This window comes from Mastigoproctus giganteus, chromosome 10 (assembly GCF_048544385.1).
Source record: "Mastigoproctus giganteus isolate SK-2022 chromosome 10, ASM4854438v1, whole genome shotgun sequence".
In the NCBI taxonomy this organism is placed as follows: domain Eukaryota; kingdom Metazoa; phylum Arthropoda; class Arachnida; order Uropygi; family Thelyphonidae; genus Mastigoproctus; species Mastigoproctus giganteus.
The window spans coordinates 161423558-161444066 of NC_143584.1; the positions used below are offsets into that span (position 1 = coordinate 161423558).

Sequence of the window (20509 nt, forward strand, 5' to 3'; positions counted from 1 at the left end):
AAGATCATCAACTATGAGGGTGACAATGTTAATAAATTGTTTTTCTTAGCTATCATTCTTATCCAATTTGGAGATAATGAATTGATTAATTGGTGAATCAGCTCAAGATTTATAGAGCATATCTGTTTGTAAAAAAATTATTACTATATTAAAAAATTAAACTACTAAAATTATACTTTTGTATATTATTTAATAAACTTTTTTTTTTTTTTTATTAATCAAGTCCCTGAAGTGTTTTTGTAAGCATCTGAAGTCGTTGATATAAACTTTCCTTCTGCCTCTTTAGGTTTGCTTCAACAGCTAGTGCTTCCTTGATAAGACTGTCCAGTCGTTTTTGGCAATATATCTCTAGATTTTCAGTATCACTAAATAAGAACAAGAATATATATTATATAAAAGAAACTGCATAACTACAATTACATAAATGAAAATGGAAATCTGCAAGGGTAATCAACCTAATAATTCAAACGTGAAGGAAACCAGGAATGTGTACAGTGGCCAGTTTATTAAGCCCTCGCCCTCATTTAAGGAATCAAGCACTCCAACAGAGTTTCACATGGCTAAATTAGTCCAATGGTATTCAACCAGCAATATGTATGCCCCAAGGGGTATGTGAGGCCCTTTCAGGAGATATGCTAGCATAAAAAATTAACTTAATTTAAAAATTACCTATAAGTTTTTAATGTCTACACTGAAGTTATGTTAATCCTATGTTTGGGTTAAATTATTAGTTGTCATCTTTGTTATAAAAAGGCATTTTCAAAAATGTGCATATTCTTCTTTATATATTTAGATATTCTTCAAGAAATTATAAGAGGTATATCAACAAAAAAAGATTGAATACCATTGTACTTAATATAACAGGGTTACCATTTTTTACCCTTCAAATCCAGGGACAAAATGGCTTAACATAAAAGAATATGGAAAATAAAAGTATATCATTCCATATTTCTGGAAACAATTAAATGCATCACCTCAGTTCTGTACATAGCACTGAGTAAACAAAGTTTGCTACTCAGTGCATCAATCTCGTGAAGGCACTACATCACAAATTACCTCAGTATTATACTACTCAATTTAAATAAAAAGTACTGCTCCAGTGAAGGAGTATGTGCCATTTATTGTAAAAGTATACTATTCCATATGGCCTGGGTTTTCAACTCTGGTTTTTGTAGTTAATGCAAACAAAACAAATTCACTCTACAAATGTCCCAAATAGTAGAAGAGCACATGAATAATGGAATGATGAAAGGAGAATATAAGTCAAAGGCTAAAGTAGGTTCAAGAAAAGGAAAGGAGCCATTCTTTGAACTCTATTAACACCTCAGCCTCATTAGCCTTCATCAGAACTCTGGACCAGCTTGTGCTTTTACTGCAGTTTTCAGCCTTGGTTGGAGACTCATTTGATAGGGAAGCAGGCACTATAAATGGGTGGCAACCCAGAAATATTCACAGTATGTCAGATGTTTTATGGTGCTAGAAAATTTTAAAATTACAATGAATCTAAAACAAAAGCATGAGTCTATACATAGCATTGAGCAACAAAAAAAATGCTTCTTCAATGAAGAAGTATGCTGACTTTTGCAGTCTGATGTTATGGCAGTCATGACTAAAATTCCACTTCCCATCGAATGTTGCAGTTACTGACAACAGTCAGTATTGCCTATTATTATAAGTTATTTTCTTGCTGTGCTGGCATAATAATTGTACTGCTCATTATACTTAAAATATAAACAATGTTAAAAACTAGACTAATGTTTATATTCAATTGCTAACAGCAGGTAGCAGTTATTTTTCTTCATTTTTGTGGAGTATAAGATACTCCACCAAAACAAGTACAGATTCACTTAAAAGGTTATGAGAAATCTTTGGCAAAGGATGCTAAGAAAAACAGCAAGCATTTCTTTACTTATATAAACTAAAAGGAAGAGGATGAATCAGATTGATCCACTTGATATTGATGTTTCAACTGTTGATTATCCTGCTCAGTTAGCAAACAAACTGAATGAGTATTTTGCATCTACATTCACACATGAGGAGTTATTAAGGAAGGAAAATGCCAGAAGTTTATCAAATTGTAGCAGGGTGCTTAATGATTTTGTAATAACTCAGCAAAGTGGAGGAGAAATTGTTGAAGTTAAACATAAAGGCACCTGGGGTGGATGGAATCTATCCAGTTATATTATAGGTGACAAAGGAACTGAGCAAACCCTTAGCCATAATTATGAGAGCGTCCGTGGACTCAGGGGAAGTCCCCACAGACTGGAGATGTGCAAATGTATCCACAATTCACAAAGGGGGATCGAAGGGAGACAAATAATTACAGGCCAGTTAGTTTAACTTCTGTTCCGGGTAAAATAATGGAGTCACTGGTTAAAGATGCATTGTAGGATCATCTAGACATGACTGCAGCAATAAATCAGGCACAGCATGGGTTTGTTAAAGGAAAGTCTTGTCTGACAAATTTGATTGGTTACTATGATGTGGTTACAAAGGAACTGGAGGCAAAAAATAATTTTTATATCATATACTTGGATTTCAGGAAAGCTTTTGACACTGTTGTGCGTGGAAGACTACTGTACAAATTGGAGCAGAATGGTATTAAGGGTAAGTTGCTACAACGGATAAAAGGGTGGTTGATTGGGAGAAGACAATGGGTGGTAATCAATGGATGCTGCTCTTTGTGGACAGATGTTATTAGTGGAGTCCCACAGGGTTCAGTGTTGGGCCCACTGTTGTATATTTATCAATGATATTGATGAAGTTATATCAGGCTTAGTGTCGAAGTTTGCAGATGATACAAAGTTTGGCAGGGTTGTTAATGACAGTAATGGCAGTGTGCTCCTGCAACAGGATCTAGAAAATTTGGGCAGATGGGCTGAAGTGGCAACTGAAATTTAACATTGACAAATGCAAAGTATGGCATATGGGCAGAAGTAATCACAGAGGAACTACCAACTGTGTGGTATTAAACTTAGGGTAGTAGAAATTGAAAAAGACCTGGAAGTAATTGTGCAGTCAAATATGAAGTTTTCTGGGCAATGCATGCTGCAAGAGCAAGTCATGGGAGTTTTGTCGATATACAGGAATTTTGCTAGCAGAGAAAAGGAGGTGATTGTCCCTTTGTATAAGGCAATGGTCAGGCCACACGTTGAGTAGTGCCTACAGGTCTGGAGGCCTCATTTTAGGAAGGATGTGGATTTGCTTGAACGTGTACAGAGAAGGGCAACAAGATTGGTGAGGGAAATGAAGGGATCCTCTTACCGAGAGAGGCTTTAAGGTCTGCAAATTGCAGCAGCTGGAGACTAGGCACCTGCGAGGTGATCTGATTGAGGTGTATAAGGCCTTGAATGGGCTTATACACCTCAATGCTGAATTCTGATGGGATTCTTCCACTTGCTCAGATTATGAACTTAATGGGGCATAAATTCAAATCAAGGAAAGAGTTGTAGAATAGATGTGCGGAAATTTGCCTTTAGCCAGCGGATTGTTAATTGCTGGAACAAACTTCCATCTGTCATTGTGGAAGTTGATAGCTTAAATAAATTCAAGGAGGAACTGGACAAATATTTAGAGGGAATGGTTGTGTGAATTTTTTTTTTTTGGCTGATGCTACATAAGCTCATACACTTGCTTTCTTGCATCACATGCCTTTATTACTATTTGTGTTTTTAGAAGTGTAGTACAGCAATCAATGTCTCATAACAGACCTTATGATGAATAAAATGATAAATTTAAAAAAAAATTATCAATTTCTGATTCAGAATTTGAATAAACTGAAGGCATTTTCAGTGTTTACATGGGAATAAATGAAAAAAACTGATATAAAGGAATAGGTTCTGAAAAATGGACAGTCAGAATTCTGTTTTTCAAGAATGAATTTTGCAGGAAGAGATTTCTGTAGACACTTTGGATGTTACACTTTGCCCACAAACAAAACAGAAAACAAAAAGAATTCTAAGTAGGGGATCTCAAATAAAAAATATATTCAGTTATCTAAATGAATATTTTGTTCTAGGAAGAATTATTGCATTAGTCGAAACTACTGCTAGTTTCAAGGGTAGAATTTCATTCAAATGTTATAATCCTCAAAAGCCAACAAGGTGGGCTTTGGATATTTATTTTAGCAGGCTAGAACAGGTTGCATGTCAGCTGTTATGCCACATTTTGTAAAGCCTGCTTCTGACTTCATAACACCAGGTTTGATTTTCACCACATGGATCATGCTTCATCTGATCCAAAAATTGCTTCACAGTATTGAGGGTAGTGGACTTCAGTTATTCACTGAACGATTTTATTGTAATATTCAACTAGCAAAAGAATTTCATAAACTAACACCTTAGAATCACTGTTGTGGGAAATGTGAAAAACTATTATCAGAGTCACTATCTGTGAACACAATAAATATGTGTTCACAGATAGTGACTTTCAGATGTAGCAGAGCTGACCATTACTCTGATAGTTATTCATTCAGTTGAAAATCAATGAAATGGTGGAGGAAGTTGGCTTTCTGGTTTTTTAGATATCTCAACTGCAAACAGAAGATTCTTCATCATCTTGATGAAGGTGTCACATCCATCTCAAAAAACCTTCACCACAAGCACAAAATAAGTTGCTTGTTCAGCTAGTAGGAGATATCCAAAATAAGAACATTCTTTCTAGAAAAAGGCTGCCGAGTTCAGATGCAGAAGACAAATTGAATGTTCATCCTCATTTTGTGATTAAGATGGGAATTCAAATAAGAATTCCCATCATGCTGTGCAGTATGTAGCGATAGAAGTATTAAGGAGGGAGAAAAGAAACAGTTTGGTATTGTGAAACACTCCTGAAAATGAGGACTGCAAGATTCTGAAAGTGTCTTCTTCGTGTGCCATTTCCATCTTGGAGGCCATCAAACACCAGTAGTCTCTTTCTCTACTCCTATGAATGATTTCATCCATGGAGAGTCCCATCCAGTCTTTTATATCATCCATCCAATTTCTTATTTTCCTTCCTCTGGGTCTTTTGCTGGGAATTTTCCCTTCTAAGGTCAATTTATAGATATTGCATATTTTGAACCTCTTATGATGTGGCCGCAGTAGCCTATATTTTTAGTCTGCAGATTTTGTTTAATAGTTCTCTTTTTGTGCCACTCATTTGAAGGGCTGTTTTATTGGATATTTTGTCTGTCCATTTGAGTTTCATCATTCTTCTCAAATATTTCTATTCTTTTTATTACATCTTTCTTCAGGGTTCGTGTTTCACATCTGTACATTAAAATTGGCCATATCAAAACCACAATTTAAAAAGTTTCAAGAAATATCTCACGCTAAAATCATATAAATAATCAACATTTAAAATATCTAAAGAGTTTATAAAATGCTTAACCATGCAGTTTTATATATTAGCTAATGAAACCCAACAATAAATAATTTTTGAATCAAATTTGATTAGTCATTTTTTGGATTTTTGAGCTGGACCGCAAAGCATTTTACAGTGTCTGTTTACAGTGCCATCAGTGAGGAAACGGGCACTGTAAATTTTATTTAATGTACATAGTGCAATATCAAGGAAACCCATACTTACTATGGGTTTCCTTGGGTACCTAGATTCACATAGACAATAAAATTATTTGGCTAAGGTAAAGAAAGCCTGCACGAGAAGCATGCAAAAGTTCGATGAAATTTACCGGTAAAAGTACTTTGCTGTAACGGCATTTGTATTGTTACTCGCTTGGTAAACAGATGGTGGGTGTTATCGGTCTGGAGTAGAAGTTGAATCTCACGGGAGCTTGAAACCCTCCCGAAGTGGGGGGGAGGTGGGGGGTTAACCTGACCTTTTTTCTTTAGAATCACTAATTGAATCACTTGTCGTAAAAAATGTTCATAACGTAGTTTCACCACTAAACTTTTTCGAAGCTTGCTGTGCTTCTCATGTGGGCTTCCTTTGCCTTTTTTTTTTTTTTTTTCTTAAAAAACAATTTATCCACCAGTGATTCTAAAGAAAAAAGGTCAGGTTACCCCCTCCACTTCGGGAGGGTTTCAATCTCCCATGGGATTCAATTTCTACTCCTGATCGATAACACCCACCATCTGTGTACAGAGCGAGCAACAATACAAATGCCGTTACGGCAAAGTACTTTTGCCGGTAAATTTCATCAAACTTTTGCGTGCTTCTCATGCAGGCTTTCTTTACCTTTGCCAATTATTTTATTTTATAATTTAATTAATAACTAATTATTTATAAATCTTTTTGCATCTGACAGGATTTAAAGTGCTTAGTAACTAAGTGCCTTAAATTCTGCGAGATACAAAAAATGCAAAAGTCATTGATGTGTGAAACCGAATAAACCTTGTCTTGACAATGAATTGCCTCGGTATTGCACTACTTTAAATTAATAATGTGTTTGAAAGCTATGCAATATCGGGGTAATCATTGTGAAGTCAAAGTTTGTTCTGGTGTGAGCATTAAGATTACTGTATTAAAAGGACTTAAATCCTACTGCAAAAAAAAAAAAAAAAAAAAACCATAACAGAGGAGAAGATAGTCCCCTAAGCCCATATAAATTTAATAACACCAAACAGCATTACCTATTATATTTTATTATTCAAGAGTCCATAACTTTCATATAAGAACTACAGACTTATGATAAATAAAAAGCATAGTAATATTTTTAAAACAAATCATAATGTTAGTTATTCTGAGTGTTTTCTTTAGCTCATTATAGTTCTGAAATATATGGTTACAGTTAATATGATATATCTTTAGATTAAATACCCCATGTCTACTCAATGCAACATAGTGTGGTTTTTACTTATATCTTTTCATAATTATTTTATCAATGACCACACACCTCCATTTATTGTTAGTGGTTTCATTTTGTGACCTTTGTGTTTTCTTACTCGATACTATCACCACTGTTATGTAAATCATTTGAGTTTTCTTTCTTAAATTCATTGTCAAGTGAGTTTAAAAATACTTCTGAAGACAGCATCTATTTTTGAAATGTAATTCAGGTATCAAGTCAGTCTTTACATACAAGCTGCAGCAAACACAATCAATATAGAGAGTTTGCCTGAGGCATGCAAAGTACAAGAGTCCTTACATAAATGATTCTGTAAGCATAATTCTACAATCAGATTCTTATTGTATGGAATCATTTATGTAAGTAAGGAACTGCAAATGAAAGAAAAAAAAAAAAAAAAACAATGAAGTGTACTGCCATAGATAGAAACTGTGAAAAGTAAACTCCAGAACAATGTTATTTGGTTTTTAGGAGCAATAGCAACTAAGGCCGTATTGCTCCGGGGATATGCGGTGGTCATTCCCTGACCTTTCCGCATCCTCCGTATTTGGTGGTCACGGGCTCGAACCCCGGTTTAATCAAGAAGCGTGTGCTACGCACTGCTGCTCCTGCCCACCTGGCTACAGAGGCGGCCCTCTCCAGAACAAAACACTCACATTATATTTATTACGTACACTGCCATTTTAACCAGGTTAAAGCATCTTTTATTTCCTAGTTTCATTATAAAATCTGCCCCAATAATTTGGAAATACTCTTTGTAGTTTTAAAAATCAAAATGTTCATTATAATACTTACCAGAAGGCTCCACTCCATGACATATAAAACATTTTTGCCTCTTGTCCAATCTCTAAAATGTAAAACTACAGTTTTATTATATATTCCATATAGATTATACGCTGCTCAACAAAATTAACAGAACAAAATGTTTTTCATATTTTATTGCGAATAGTTGATATACCAGGCATCCTGGCATGCACATTTCAAGTATCCAATATAAAATCAATTTACCATCTTACAGAGCTGCATATTATGCAAATTATTCATGCCTATAAAAACACGGGTTGCAACCACATCACTTCATTCCCATTTTTTGGCTTGCTCAGTGGGATAGCCATATCTCCAGTATTCAGGATGGCAAGTCATCATAGTTTATATAATTCTTTGAGATGGCAGGCTGTTGGATGACTTGAAGCTGGGAAGTCACAAACTGAGGTGGCACGTTGGCTTAATGTGTCATGAGTGTTATCTCAGCACTGTGGAAGCAGTTTCAAGAAATAAGAACTATTACAAGTAGAGCTGGCCAAGGTCGCCCAAGGGCTATGTCTACCAGAACAGACTACTATCTGGCTCTAACAGCAAGACAGAACCCTACAAAGTCCTGCCATCAACTGTCTTTTGAAGTTACTGCGGCCACAGGTGAAAACATTTCCAACCAGACTGTGTAAGAGGGCTCAATTCAAGTGGACTCTACACAAGAAAGCCTGTAGGTTGTATCCCATTAACACCAAACCACCACAGAGCTCATTGAACTGGTGTCACTAACATGTGACTTGCAGCCTTGACAAATGGGGTACAGTTCTACTCTCTGACAAGTCCCGTTTTAGCCCACAAACAGATTCTAGATGTTATTTCATCTTGAGATGAGGAATGCAGTACCATCCCTACAATATCAGAGAAAGGGACACGTACGATGGAGATGGTGATCTTGTGTGGGGCGGAATAATGATCAATAGCCACACCCCTCACTGTGTTTTTGATAGGGGTACCATAACTGGGCAGACGTACTGAGAACAGATCCTCAAACCTTATGTGCAACTTTTTAGGTTGCAATTGGCCTCAATTTTCTTTTCATGTATGCCAATACCACCCATTGAGCTCAAGTGGTGGAGGAATATCTTGAAACTGAAGATATCCAACGACTGCCATAGCCAGCATGATCACCAGACTTAAATTCAATCAAACACGTTTGGGATGCCATTTGGTCTCACATTGACAGCCAATTTCTCGGTCACATGATGAGCTAAGGTCTGTGCTGGTGGAAGAATGGAATTTGTTGCCACAGAATCTTATAGACACCCTTATATCAAGCATGATTCACCACTGTCTCTTATACTTGTCTGAAGTCTCTTGCTGTCCCCTCATTTCATCATTATTCTGTGGTACACCACCATACCAAATTTTGTCCTGCTTCATCATAAGCTGCACGAGTTACACCAAATTTTCTGTGTTCGGTTAATTTTGTCAAGCAATATAGTTATTGGATTACAAATATTCTTGCAATATTTTACATCTAATGTTTATTCTGTTACTTCAAAAATTTAACACAGTATAATTTTCAGCTTTTCACACTAAAAATGAAGGTTATGAAGATAACCTTCAAATATATAATCTTCAAATAGCACTAAAAATGAAGATTATAATCTTCATTTTTAGTGATAAAAGTCCAATTAATCTTTACGTATAGAATTAATTTTTATCCAAGCTAATTTTTATACTCTCTTTATAATCACACAATTAACTACATAAACTTAAGTTTTAAAATGTTTTTATTAATTTTCAAATGTTTACAAACTCAATTTATTTGTACATGTAATTTAAGGTACATAATTTTTGTGATATACTTTGATCGTTACTAAGTTTTGCAAGCATGAATCATTAAGTTTCATTGATCATACAAATAATATTTTACAGAAATTTTTCTTTGAGTTGGGTTGTTTAGATTAGACACCAAGGCAACAAAAGCCATTAGGCCCCACTGCTATAAATTGTTGGTTTCTTGACCAGTATAGCATGTGATACTAATAATATTAAGAGTAGGAGACCGGCAGAATTATTTAACAAGTACAGGTCACTGTTGAAAAAAAGCCGTAAATTAGGGTTGAATTTGAAAGTGTCTGCAATTCTGCCCAGACACGATAGGAGGGAGTATATGATGAGAGCCTTGTCGATCAATTCGGCCCTAGAAAGACTGTGCAAGACTCAAGGGGTAGAATTTTTTCAGCCTGGACTATACTTGTTAACAGGAGAGACTGCTTCTACAGGGATGGGATACACTTAAATAGAAAGGGTGCAAGAATATTTGCTGATGCTATCGAGGCAGTGTTAGGTGGGTCAGAAAACTGCTAGCTTGGGGGGATACAAAGACTAAAAGATTAACAGTAGCTACTGGCAGAGGTGAAAGTGATTCTTGCACTGCTTCTATTGGAATGAGCAGAAGCCTGAAAAACAAGATGCAGGATATTTCAGAGACTGCTGGGAGTCTTGCGGTACAAGTAAACACATGGGTTGTGTTAGGGTAGCTAAGAATAGAAACAGGTGCATGTATACTTGCGTGTACACCAATGCTAGGAGTTTGGTAAATAAATTTGATGAATTTGAGGTATTGCTCAAAGCATCAAAGGTGGATATTGTTGGGATATCAGAGACGTGGTGTCACCCAGATATAAGGAATGCAGAACTGGAATTTGGGGAGTACAATGTGTACAGAAAGGATAGACAGGATAGGAAGGGAGGAGGGGTTATGCTATCAGTTAAGAAACACATAAAATCCAAGGAAGTGAAGCCAGTCGACATCGCTGGACAGTGCAGTGTCAAGTCAGTTTTGTGTGACATAAGCATTGGGAGATCAAAATTGAGAGTAGGAGTGTGCTATAGGCCTAACGACTCTGATGAGTATAATAAGAAACTGTACAGGGAAATAGAGTGAACCAGTAAATCAGAGTCTTATAATGGATGATTTTTTAATTTTCCAGATATTGACTGGAATTTGTGGATTGGTCACTCACACACTAGCAAGGCTTTTGTGGATTTATTGGATGATTGTTTTCTACATCAGCATGTTCGGGAGGCAACTAGAGGGAGTAATAGTCTTGATTTGATTATCAGTAGTGATTCTTCATGCATTAAGAATCTGCAGATAAAGGAACCACTAGGTGGCAGTGATCACAGTGTGCTGAAGTGGGATTTACTCAAAGAGGTAACTACCATCAGGAGTAAAGGGAAGGGTTATTGCTTTCGTAAAGGCAACTACGATGGTCTGAGACAGTATTTAAATTCTATACAGTGGGACCAACTGAAGATGTTACCAACAGCAAATTCAAAATGGGAAGCATTCAAAGAACTTATCTTGGAAGCTACTAGGCTTTACATACCAACTAAGAAATATTGTTCAAGGTTTAGGCCTAAATGGATGTCAGATGAACTAATGAGACATATGACAGAGAAGAAAAATGTATGGGATACATATAAATTAACACGTGATACAGAAGCCTATCACAGATATAAGTTGATCTGTAACCAAGTTACAAAGGAGGTTAGGCAGGCAAAGGCAGATTACGAGAAATCTTTGGCAAGAGATGCAAAGAAAAACAGCAAAGAGTTCTTTACTTATGTAAACTCTAGAAGGAAGGGGATGAATCAGATTGTACACTTGATATCAATGGGTCAACTGTTGATGATCCTACACAGGCTAACAAACAAATGAATATTTTGCATCGACATTCACACATGAGGAGTTATTCAGCGAGGGGAATGCCAGAGGTGTATTCAACTCTGGCAGTAAGCTTGGGAATCTTTTAATATCTGAGAATAAAGTGAAGGAGAAATTGTTGAAGATAAACACAAGAAAGGCACCTGGGGTGGATGGGATCTATCCAGTTATATTAAAGGAGGCAGCAAAAGAAGTAAGCAAACCCTTAGCCATAATTATGAGAGCTTCCTTGGACTCAGGGGAGGTACCCACAAATTGGAGATGTGCAAATATGACCCCAATTCACAAAGGAGGATCAAAGGCCGACACAAGTAATTATAGACCTGTGAGTTTAACGGAGGGGTGAAGCGGGTTTTTTTGTTTTTTTTGGCTGATGCTGCATAAGCTTGCTTTCTTGCATCGTATGCCTCTACTAATGATAATGCTAGTCTACCTGTAATCACTATCCAAATTGACTAATTAGATCATAGCATACAAATCCAGTTCTTACACAAGGTATGGAAGAAACAGCAGTTGTGACTAATGTGATAGCTATGAGGGCTTCGTGCAATGGAAGGCTTGTTAGAGCTAATGGGCAAAACCTTGCAACTGTACCGTTCATAATCAGTTCACTGTACCCTTTTTGTCTAAAAATTGCATAGTATTTGTAATGACATATAATGCAAGGAAGAAACTTATGCAGCATGTCAAAAAAAAAAAAAAAAAACCCTACCTCCTTATCTAACCATCCCCTCTAATAATTTGTGCAATTTTTCCTTAACTTTATTTAAATTACCTATTTCCACAACACCAGATGGAAGTTTGTTCACACAGTCAATGACTTTCTGGCTGAAAGAAAATTTTCACACATCGATCCTGCATCCATCCTTTTTAAATTTAAGTTAGTTCAATTCATCTATCAATTCAGTTTATGTCTCCTCATGTGTGGCTGTTAGAGAAAGAGTAAGGATGCCATCAGAGCACCCAGTTTACTCAATCCATTTAAACACTTAATAACTTCAATTGAATCTCCTCACAGGTGCCTAGTTTCCAAGTGTTGCAATTTTCAAAACTGAAGTCTTTCTTGGTAGTGCCTTTCTTGGAATGCCATTTGGTGTCCATGATTAATCTTGTTTCTCTTCTCTTATGCCCATTGCAACAGACCATATTTGTCTTAAAATGGGGCTTCCAAACCTGTATATGCTGTGCTCAAGATGCAGCCTAGCCATTGTCTTATATAATGGGATAATTGTCTCCTTGTCCCTGCTGAAAAAATTCCTGAATATCACTGATAGAACCTCAGAACTGTCCTAGCAACCTATCTGCACTGCTCAGAGAACTTCATGTCATACTATACAATTACCCCATTTCAATCTCCCCCACACTGAGTGTGGTATCATCCAACTGGTATGTTATTCTGGGATTACTGTTGCCCATATGTAGTACCTTGCATTTATCAATATTAAACCTCAATTGCTACTTCCCAGACTAGACTATCATATATATTCTACAGTCTAATGTTCTTAAAATAAACAACAAACCTTCTTTAATATAAATGGCACCTCTGATAACTGCTGAGCTACTTTCTCATTGTGAAAGGGTTAAAATGAACAAAAAAAAAAAGCAGGGAAACTATTAAATAGGCATTATCTACTCTGATATGCATTTTAGATAGGAAGTCAATATTAAAAACTAAGGACAGTGCACTAAAAAATTGAAAGAAATAGAACTAAAAGAGAAATGTGTTTAATTATTTTGTGATTTCTTTTTTACTTTAATTTCTTTCCATTTTTAGTGAACTGTTCAAGACTGACTTCCTAACTGAAATGCAATTCAGAGATTAGCATTAGTAGAGGCATATGATGCAAGAAAACAAGCTTATACAGCAGCGATTTTCAACTCACGGCACACACTGAGCAAGGTGCTAAAATTGTCAAGGCACACCATAGTTTTTTTATGGAGGGATTTTATCATTAAAAAATTCCGTATTAAGTTCAATAGCTAAAATTCTAATCATTGTGTTATTTTTTAAAATAATATTGATCTGGATTTCAAAAGATTTATTTTTAAAATTTCTGTTCATATGTTATTATTCCTATTATTGAAATAAGATATCATTGAAAAAGATGCTATTTATAAAAAAAATATCATTTATATAAAAATATCAGTGGGAAACCTGTGCTTGGTGATGTTTCATGATGTCTCTTGTCCGAGGTCAGATGGTTGATAAGCATACCCTCAAGTCCTCCTCCAATGTTTGAAGCCATGACCTGTTCTTGCTCTTCACCATATTTATAGCAGAAAAGCCAGCCTCACACAGATACGATGTAGAGAAAGGAAAGAGTGCTTCAATTGCCTTCTTTGTGATAAGGGTGGGGATACTCCTGTTGGAGAGACAACCAGAATGAGGACAAATCTGTTGATGAGTGCTTTAGTTTCAGTCCTCTGTCGTTTCTTATTTCCATCAGCTCACCTTCTTCTGCAACAGTTAATTCTGCTGATTCCAATGCACTTAACACAAATGGATCTCTTACCTAGTCCAAAGAAGATACATAAAGTGACAGAAAATACTTTTCATTGTTTTTACTCGGTAGTGACAAACTTTGTAGAATTAAATGACAAGATTTTTGTCCGGTCTGCAACTTTTTGTCAGCTCAAACATTTCAACTTTGTTCTCTTTTTTTGATTCTGGCTCCCCACAATGTTAATTTTTCCTTAAAACAGTTAATTTTGTCAGTATAAGTAAGAATATTTTCATTCTTTCCCTGCATACTCTTGTTAAGAGTGTTCAAGTCTTGGGAAATGTCAGCTAGGAAAGCAACTTTATTGCACCAGGTCTCATCACTATGCAGGTCAGTCAGCTTAGACTCTTCAGATGTAAAAAAAAATTATAAGCTCTTCCCTCAGTTCATAGAACCTTGAAAGTACCCACCCTCGAGATAGCCACCTCACTTCCATGTGCAGTAGGAGTTGTGTGTGAGCAGCTTCCATGGCAGAACACAGTGCTGAAAACAACCTCGATTTTAATGGTCTACTCTTGATGTAGTTAACCATTTTGATCATCCCATCCAGTACTTTTTGGAGCTCGGGTACTACTGATTTTGAAATGAGGACCTCTCTGTGCAGGAAACAGTGTGTAAAAACAATGCCAGGGTTCTTTTGCTTGGCCAGTGCGACGAATCCTTTCAGGCTTCCCGACATAGAGGGAGCACCATTGGTGCAGATCTGATGCATAATTTCCATGACAAATCATGAGAACTAAAATAACTGTGGACAACATCAAGGATGTCTTGGCCTTTTTTTGTTTCTGGAAGTGGTTTGCAAAATAAAAATTGTTCAACGATGTCTCCATTACAAACAAACCTGCTGAATGCTAGCAGTTGAACTTTTCCAGTGATGTCAGCTGATTAGTCCAACTGGATGGCAAAAAAATCAGCTTCTTTAATGTTAGCTATCACTTGTGACTCAACATCTTGAGACATGTCTTGTATACACCAACTAATAGTGTTATCAGATATAGGGATTTTCAAAATCTCTTTTTCATATTCCTCGGCAAACATAATATTTACAATTTTACAGCATGCTGGTACAATTATTGACTCAGTAATTGTATGTGGCTTCATCTTTTTTGCCATGATTTCAGCAATGGCATAGTTTGCTTCTTGAGCTTTGTCAGAAATAGTTGTGATTTTGGTACATTGTTCAGCCTGGTGAGTTTGATAAGCCTTTTAAAATATTCAATTGGTTTCTCACATAAATGTGAGTGCTTTTTGTGAAGGTGTCTTTTCAGCTTACTTGGAACCATAACTTGGTTTGCCAGTTTCTCACCACAAGCAACACACTTAGGATATGGCTGCTCTTCTCCAGATGAAAAGAATCCGAAAGACAAAATAGTCTTCATTATACTGGCGTACGACAGTTTTAGAACTAATACTAACTGCACTAAGTGTTATACAACCAGAACTAGTGCCAGCTACACTTGATTCATTGTCATCATCTAACTTGCGATTTTTTAATTAGAAATCTGTCCATGTCTAATAAGTCCTAAAAAAATAAAAATCAACTAAATTCAAAAATAACAAAATAATTAAAACAAAATAGAAATAAACAAAAATGCATTAGTGCAAACTCACACGGAATAACACACCCAATGCGAACAACAGCTGACTGAAGACTGACAATGGTGGACAACATCAAGGACGTCTTTACCACCCCATCAAAGGTTGGGTGGTAAAAGTACATTGCAGAGTTATTTTTGGATCTGGAACAACAGGGACGGAAGTTCTCGGAATTTTACTATAATAACTTTTTTTTTTTTATTAAACTATTATTGTTTTCATTATTATCAGCCTTTCATGAAAAATTTACAGCACTTCTAAAATTTACCTCGATGATTTTATTTATTCTCCAATTTTTTTCTTGCTTTTCTACCTTTCCCCAAACTCTGCGGCTCACTGGTTGAAAATTGCTGCTATACAGGATCAGAAAAAAAAAAAACCTTCCCATTTCACCCAACCACTCACTCCAAATGTTTGTCTAGTTCTGCCTTGAACTTATTCAAGCTGTCAACCTCCACAACAACAGATGGAAGCTAGTTTCAGCAATCAACCACACCCTGGCTAAAGGCAAACCTCCACACATCCACTCTGCAACCATTACTCCTCAATCTGAACTTATGTCCCCTCAGGCAATCAATCTGGGCAAGAGGCAGAATCTCATCAGCATTGAGCTTGCTCAAACCATTCAAGGCTTTATGCACCTCAATCAGATCACCTTGCAAGTGCCTAGTCACCAGAAACTGTAATTTGCAAATCTTAAGCCTTTCTTCGTAAGAGCAACCCTTTTTCCCAGTCACTAATCTTGCTGTCCCTCCCTGAACCTGCTCCAGCAGCTCCACATCCGTCCAAAAATGGTAATAGCTATGCAATATGGTAAGATGGTAATAGCTATGTAACAGTTCCTCTGATTTTTTTTTTTTTTTTTTCAATATTTTTATCTTCATTTTTATTTTAGGCCTCTCACAATAAAAAAGGAGCTCAGCAATTATCAGAGGTGAGTTACTTACATAAAGAAGCTTTGCTGTTGAATTTAATTAGAATATTCTACAGTTATCCATAAAATTTGAGTGATTAAAAACCTAAATTTCAAAAGGAAAGCCATATAATCCGTACCCATTACAACCATGTTTCGAAAATAAGCCCTAAAAATCTTCTTTAATTCAAAAGCATAACTCCAACTGGCAACACAATGATTTTGAAGAATAGCACTATTACAATAATCTTCACACTTAATTTTTTAAAAAAAATTAAGTGTGGCGATATGACCACACTTAATTTTATTTAAAAAAAATTAAGAAAATTTGGCTTTAAAATGTTCAAAAAAAAAAGACTGATAATCAGAGCAGCACAATAGTTTTTTGGTAGCCACATGGAAGGTGGATATTGAAACAAAAGCTAAAACACAAGTATTTTCTGCAGGATGAGCCACTTGTACCAAGAAAAAGTCTGAACACAATTTAATTGGTGTCATCAAATAATGTTAAATAAGGAAACATCAAACTGAAGCATTCATTTTTTTACCCAATAAGCTATCTATTTACCATAACTTACACAGGGAGATTCTTCTTCTTCTTCTTCCATTATCCACTGTTTATTCAATGATGCATTATCTACTTATGTAAAAATGCATTTTTACAAATGTAATTCTGATACATTACTGATTATTCATGGTACACTGCATGGCCAATTGAGTAGCAGAAAAGCAAGAGGTGAGGTACAAAAATAATCTAAAAAGATAATATAAATAATACAGCAGATGCTGGGTGGCTAATAGTTGTTGAGGGCCCTATCAAATTTGTAATTTGATGGAGTCCTTGATAATTCTCTAACTTGTCTAGGCATAAAGATGCTCAAACAATAACAAAAATATAAATGTTTAATTTTTACCTTTCATTAATGATCCCATACTGATATCTTCAACTACTCCATCATCCTTTGTAGCAGTTAATCTAGATGTATCTCTAGCTACTGAGTTTTCTTGTTCATATGCTATAAGTTGGTTCAGTTAAAATAAAGAGACTTTATCATTTACCCACAATATGTTAAGTGTAAGAAGAGAAGAAAAGAGTAAATTAAAAGTAATCTCTCTCTCTCTTTATTATATATATATATATATATATATATATACATATATAATAAACAGATACATATATATAATCATTGAGTGATCACTTACCTAATACTGTGTTAGTCCACCATTTACACAAATGACAGCTGCTATTCATTCGCCTAGACACTGACTCCACTAGATGTCTGAAAATATCCATAGAGACCTGCAGCATGCCACTTACAAGGCTTTCCATAGTGTTGGAACAGATGATGGCCACATGTCCATATGCCTCACTTCCCATTCCAAAACATCCTACAGATGTTTTAATTGGATTGGTATCAAGCGAATTTGGCCCACACCTGTGCCACACTTGTGCACAGTGTGGACCTGATTATATGGCACATTATTGTCTTGAAAGATCCCATTTCTGTCTAGGAAAAAATGCAACACAGCAGGGTGCACATAGACAGTATGCTACTGCAACAGGATCTATAAAAGTTAGGTAGATGGGCTGAGAAGTGGCAGCTGAAGTTTAACATTGACAAATGCAAAGTACTGCATATGGGTAGCAGTAACACAAGAGAAACATACCAACTCTGTGGTGCTACACTAAGGGAGGAGGAGAATGAAAAAGCCCTGGGGATATTTGTGCAGTCAGATATGAAGTTCTCTGATCAGTGCAGACGGGCTGCCAGAGCAGGTCATGAAGTTTTGTCAATGATATATAGGAATATTACTAGCAGAGACAAGGAGGCGATTATGCCTTTGTATAAGGCAATGGTCAGGACACATCTTGAGTACTGTATACATGTCTGGAGGCTTCATTTTAGGAAGGATGTAGAGTTGCTAGAACACGTACAGAGAAGGGCAACAAGATTGGTGAGAGGAACGAAGGGGTGCGCTTATGAAGAAAGGCTTAAGTTCTGCAAGTTACAGCATCTGGAGACTAGGCACCTCCAAGGTGATCTGATTCAGGTGTATAAAGCCTTGAATGGTTTGAGCAGGCTCAATGCTGACGGGATATTTTCGCTTGCTCAGCCTAAGAACCTGAGGGGGGCATAGATTCAAATTTAGGAAAGACTGTTGTAGAATAGATGTGCGGAAGTTTGCCTTTAGCCAATGGGTAGTTGACTGCTGGAACAGACTTCCATCTGTTGTTGTGGAAGTTGATAGCTTAAATAAATTTAAGGCTGAACTAGACAAACATTTGGAGTGACCGGATGGGTGAAATGGGAAGGTTTTTTTTTTTTTTTTTTTGGCTGATGCTGTATAAGCTTGCTTTCTTGCATCATATGCTTCAACTAATGCTAATGCCATCAGGCTTAATGTCCAAGTTTGCAGATGATACAAAGTTTGGCAGGGTTGTTGATGATAGTAAAGATAGTATGCTACTGCAACAGGATCCAGAAAAGTTAGTTAAGATGGGCTGAGACGTGGCAACTGAAGTTTAATATTGACAAATGCAAAGTACTGCATATGGGTAGCAGTAACCCAAGAGAAATGGCACCTCCGTAGCCAGGTGGGCAGGAGCAGCAGTGCATAGCACACGCTTCTTGATTAGACCAGGGTTCGAGTCCATAACCACCAAATATGGAGGATGCGGAAAGGTCTGGGAATGACCACCGCATATCCCCGGAGCAATATGGCCTTAGTTGCTAATGCTCCTAAATAACAAACAACAGCCAAAAGAAATGTGCCAACTGTGTGGAACTACACTCAGGTAGGTGGAAAACGAACAATACCTGTGGGTAATTGTGAAGTCAGAAATGAAGTTCTCTGGGCAGTGCAGGTCATGGAGTTTTGTTGATGATATTTAGGAATTTTTCTAGCAGGAGTAAAGATGTGATTATCCCCTTGTATATGGCAATGGTTAGGCCACACCTCGAGTACTGCAAACAAGTCTGGACGCCTCATTTTAGATAGCATGTAGAGTTGCTAGAACGAGTACAGAGAAGGGCATCAAGATTGGTGAGAGGAACAAAGGGATTCTCTCACCAAGAGAGGCTGAAATACAGCAAGTTGCAGCATCTAGAAACTAGGCACCTGTGAGGTGATCTGATTGAGGTGTACAAGACCCTGAATGGTTTGAGCAGGCTCAGTGCTGATGGGATACTTCTACTTGCTCAGATTAAGAACCTGAGGGGGCATAGATTCAAACTGAGGAAAGAGAGTTGTAGAATAGATGTGCGGAAGTTTGCCGTTAGCCAGCGGGTCATTGAATCCTGGAAAAGACTTCCATCTGTTGTTGTGGAAGTTGATAACTTAAATAAATTTAAGGCTGAACTAGGCAAACATTTGGAGTAACCGGATGGGTGAAATGGGAAGGGTTTTTTTTTTTTTTTTTTCATTTGGCTTATGCTTTATAAGCTTGCTTTCTTCCATCATATGCCTCAACTAATGCTAATGTTAATTTCAAAAAAAAAATAACAAAACTGTTATAATACACTGTAACTCCACACTTTTAGGTGGAGTGTATATATACAGGGTGATTCACTACCAGTGTGACAAACTTGCAGGAGGTGTAGGGGGCACAAAGACGAATCGGAATCACATAGCATTGCAGGGTCCAAAATGCCTTCATCATGCGGTAGAGGACGTTGAACGGGAGGTCGCGTGAACAGTGATCCTGCTGGAAGTCAGCATTTGCGAACCGTTTCTGTTGAAGAAACCAAGTAGCAAAAGTCCTCCTGAGTGGATAATCCGCAGGCTCCAATGATTGAACGCGTTGCAGATGGTATGAACTCATTTGGTTTGTTGACGGTATCCTCCATACAGTGGATTGGGAAATACTCAATCGTTGGCCTATCGCTCGAGTACTCGTACTTGGATTGCCTTCTGCAAGATGTAGGACATTCTCCTCGTTGTCTGGCGTCCTTGTCGATTCATGGTACTTCTCGTGAAACAACCAGTCTCACATAACCTTCTGTGCACACGTGCAAAAATCATATGATGAGGAGCATGTCTGTGCAGGAAACGTTCCTGGTACAAGCGCATAGTGGCATGCCCGTTACAATCCGCAGCTCCATACGCGAGGTGCATGTCGGCCAGTTCAACGTTTGAATACTCGTCCATCCTACTGCCTCGGGAACCGGTTCACAAATGCTGACTTCCAGCGGGTTCGCTGTTCACGCGACCTCCCGTTCAACGTC

The 20509-nt window shown here is 37.0% G+C and overlaps 1 protein-coding gene across 2 annotated transcripts in view; it reads right to left on the reverse strand.

Annotated features, from left to right (window-relative positions):
- Positions 1-210: 210 nt before the first annotated feature.
- The window catches only part of LOC150079431 (uncharacterized), a 67536-nt gene continuing 47237 nt past the window's right edge, over positions 211-20509 (reverse strand). The window contains exons 4-6 of one of the 2 annotated variants that reach the window (XM_090383549.1): positions 17198-17299; positions 7580-7631; positions 211-365 (exon numbers count right to left, since the gene is read on the reverse strand). In XM_090383549.1, coding sequence (XP_090239675.1) covers positions 215-365; positions 7580-7631; positions 17198-17299 — 305 coding nt within the window. In that variant the 3' untranslated portion in view covers positions 211-214. The remainder of the gene's footprint in view (positions 366-7579; positions 7632-17197; positions 17300-20509) is intronic. The other variant, XM_090383550.1, reaches the window with a different exon arrangement.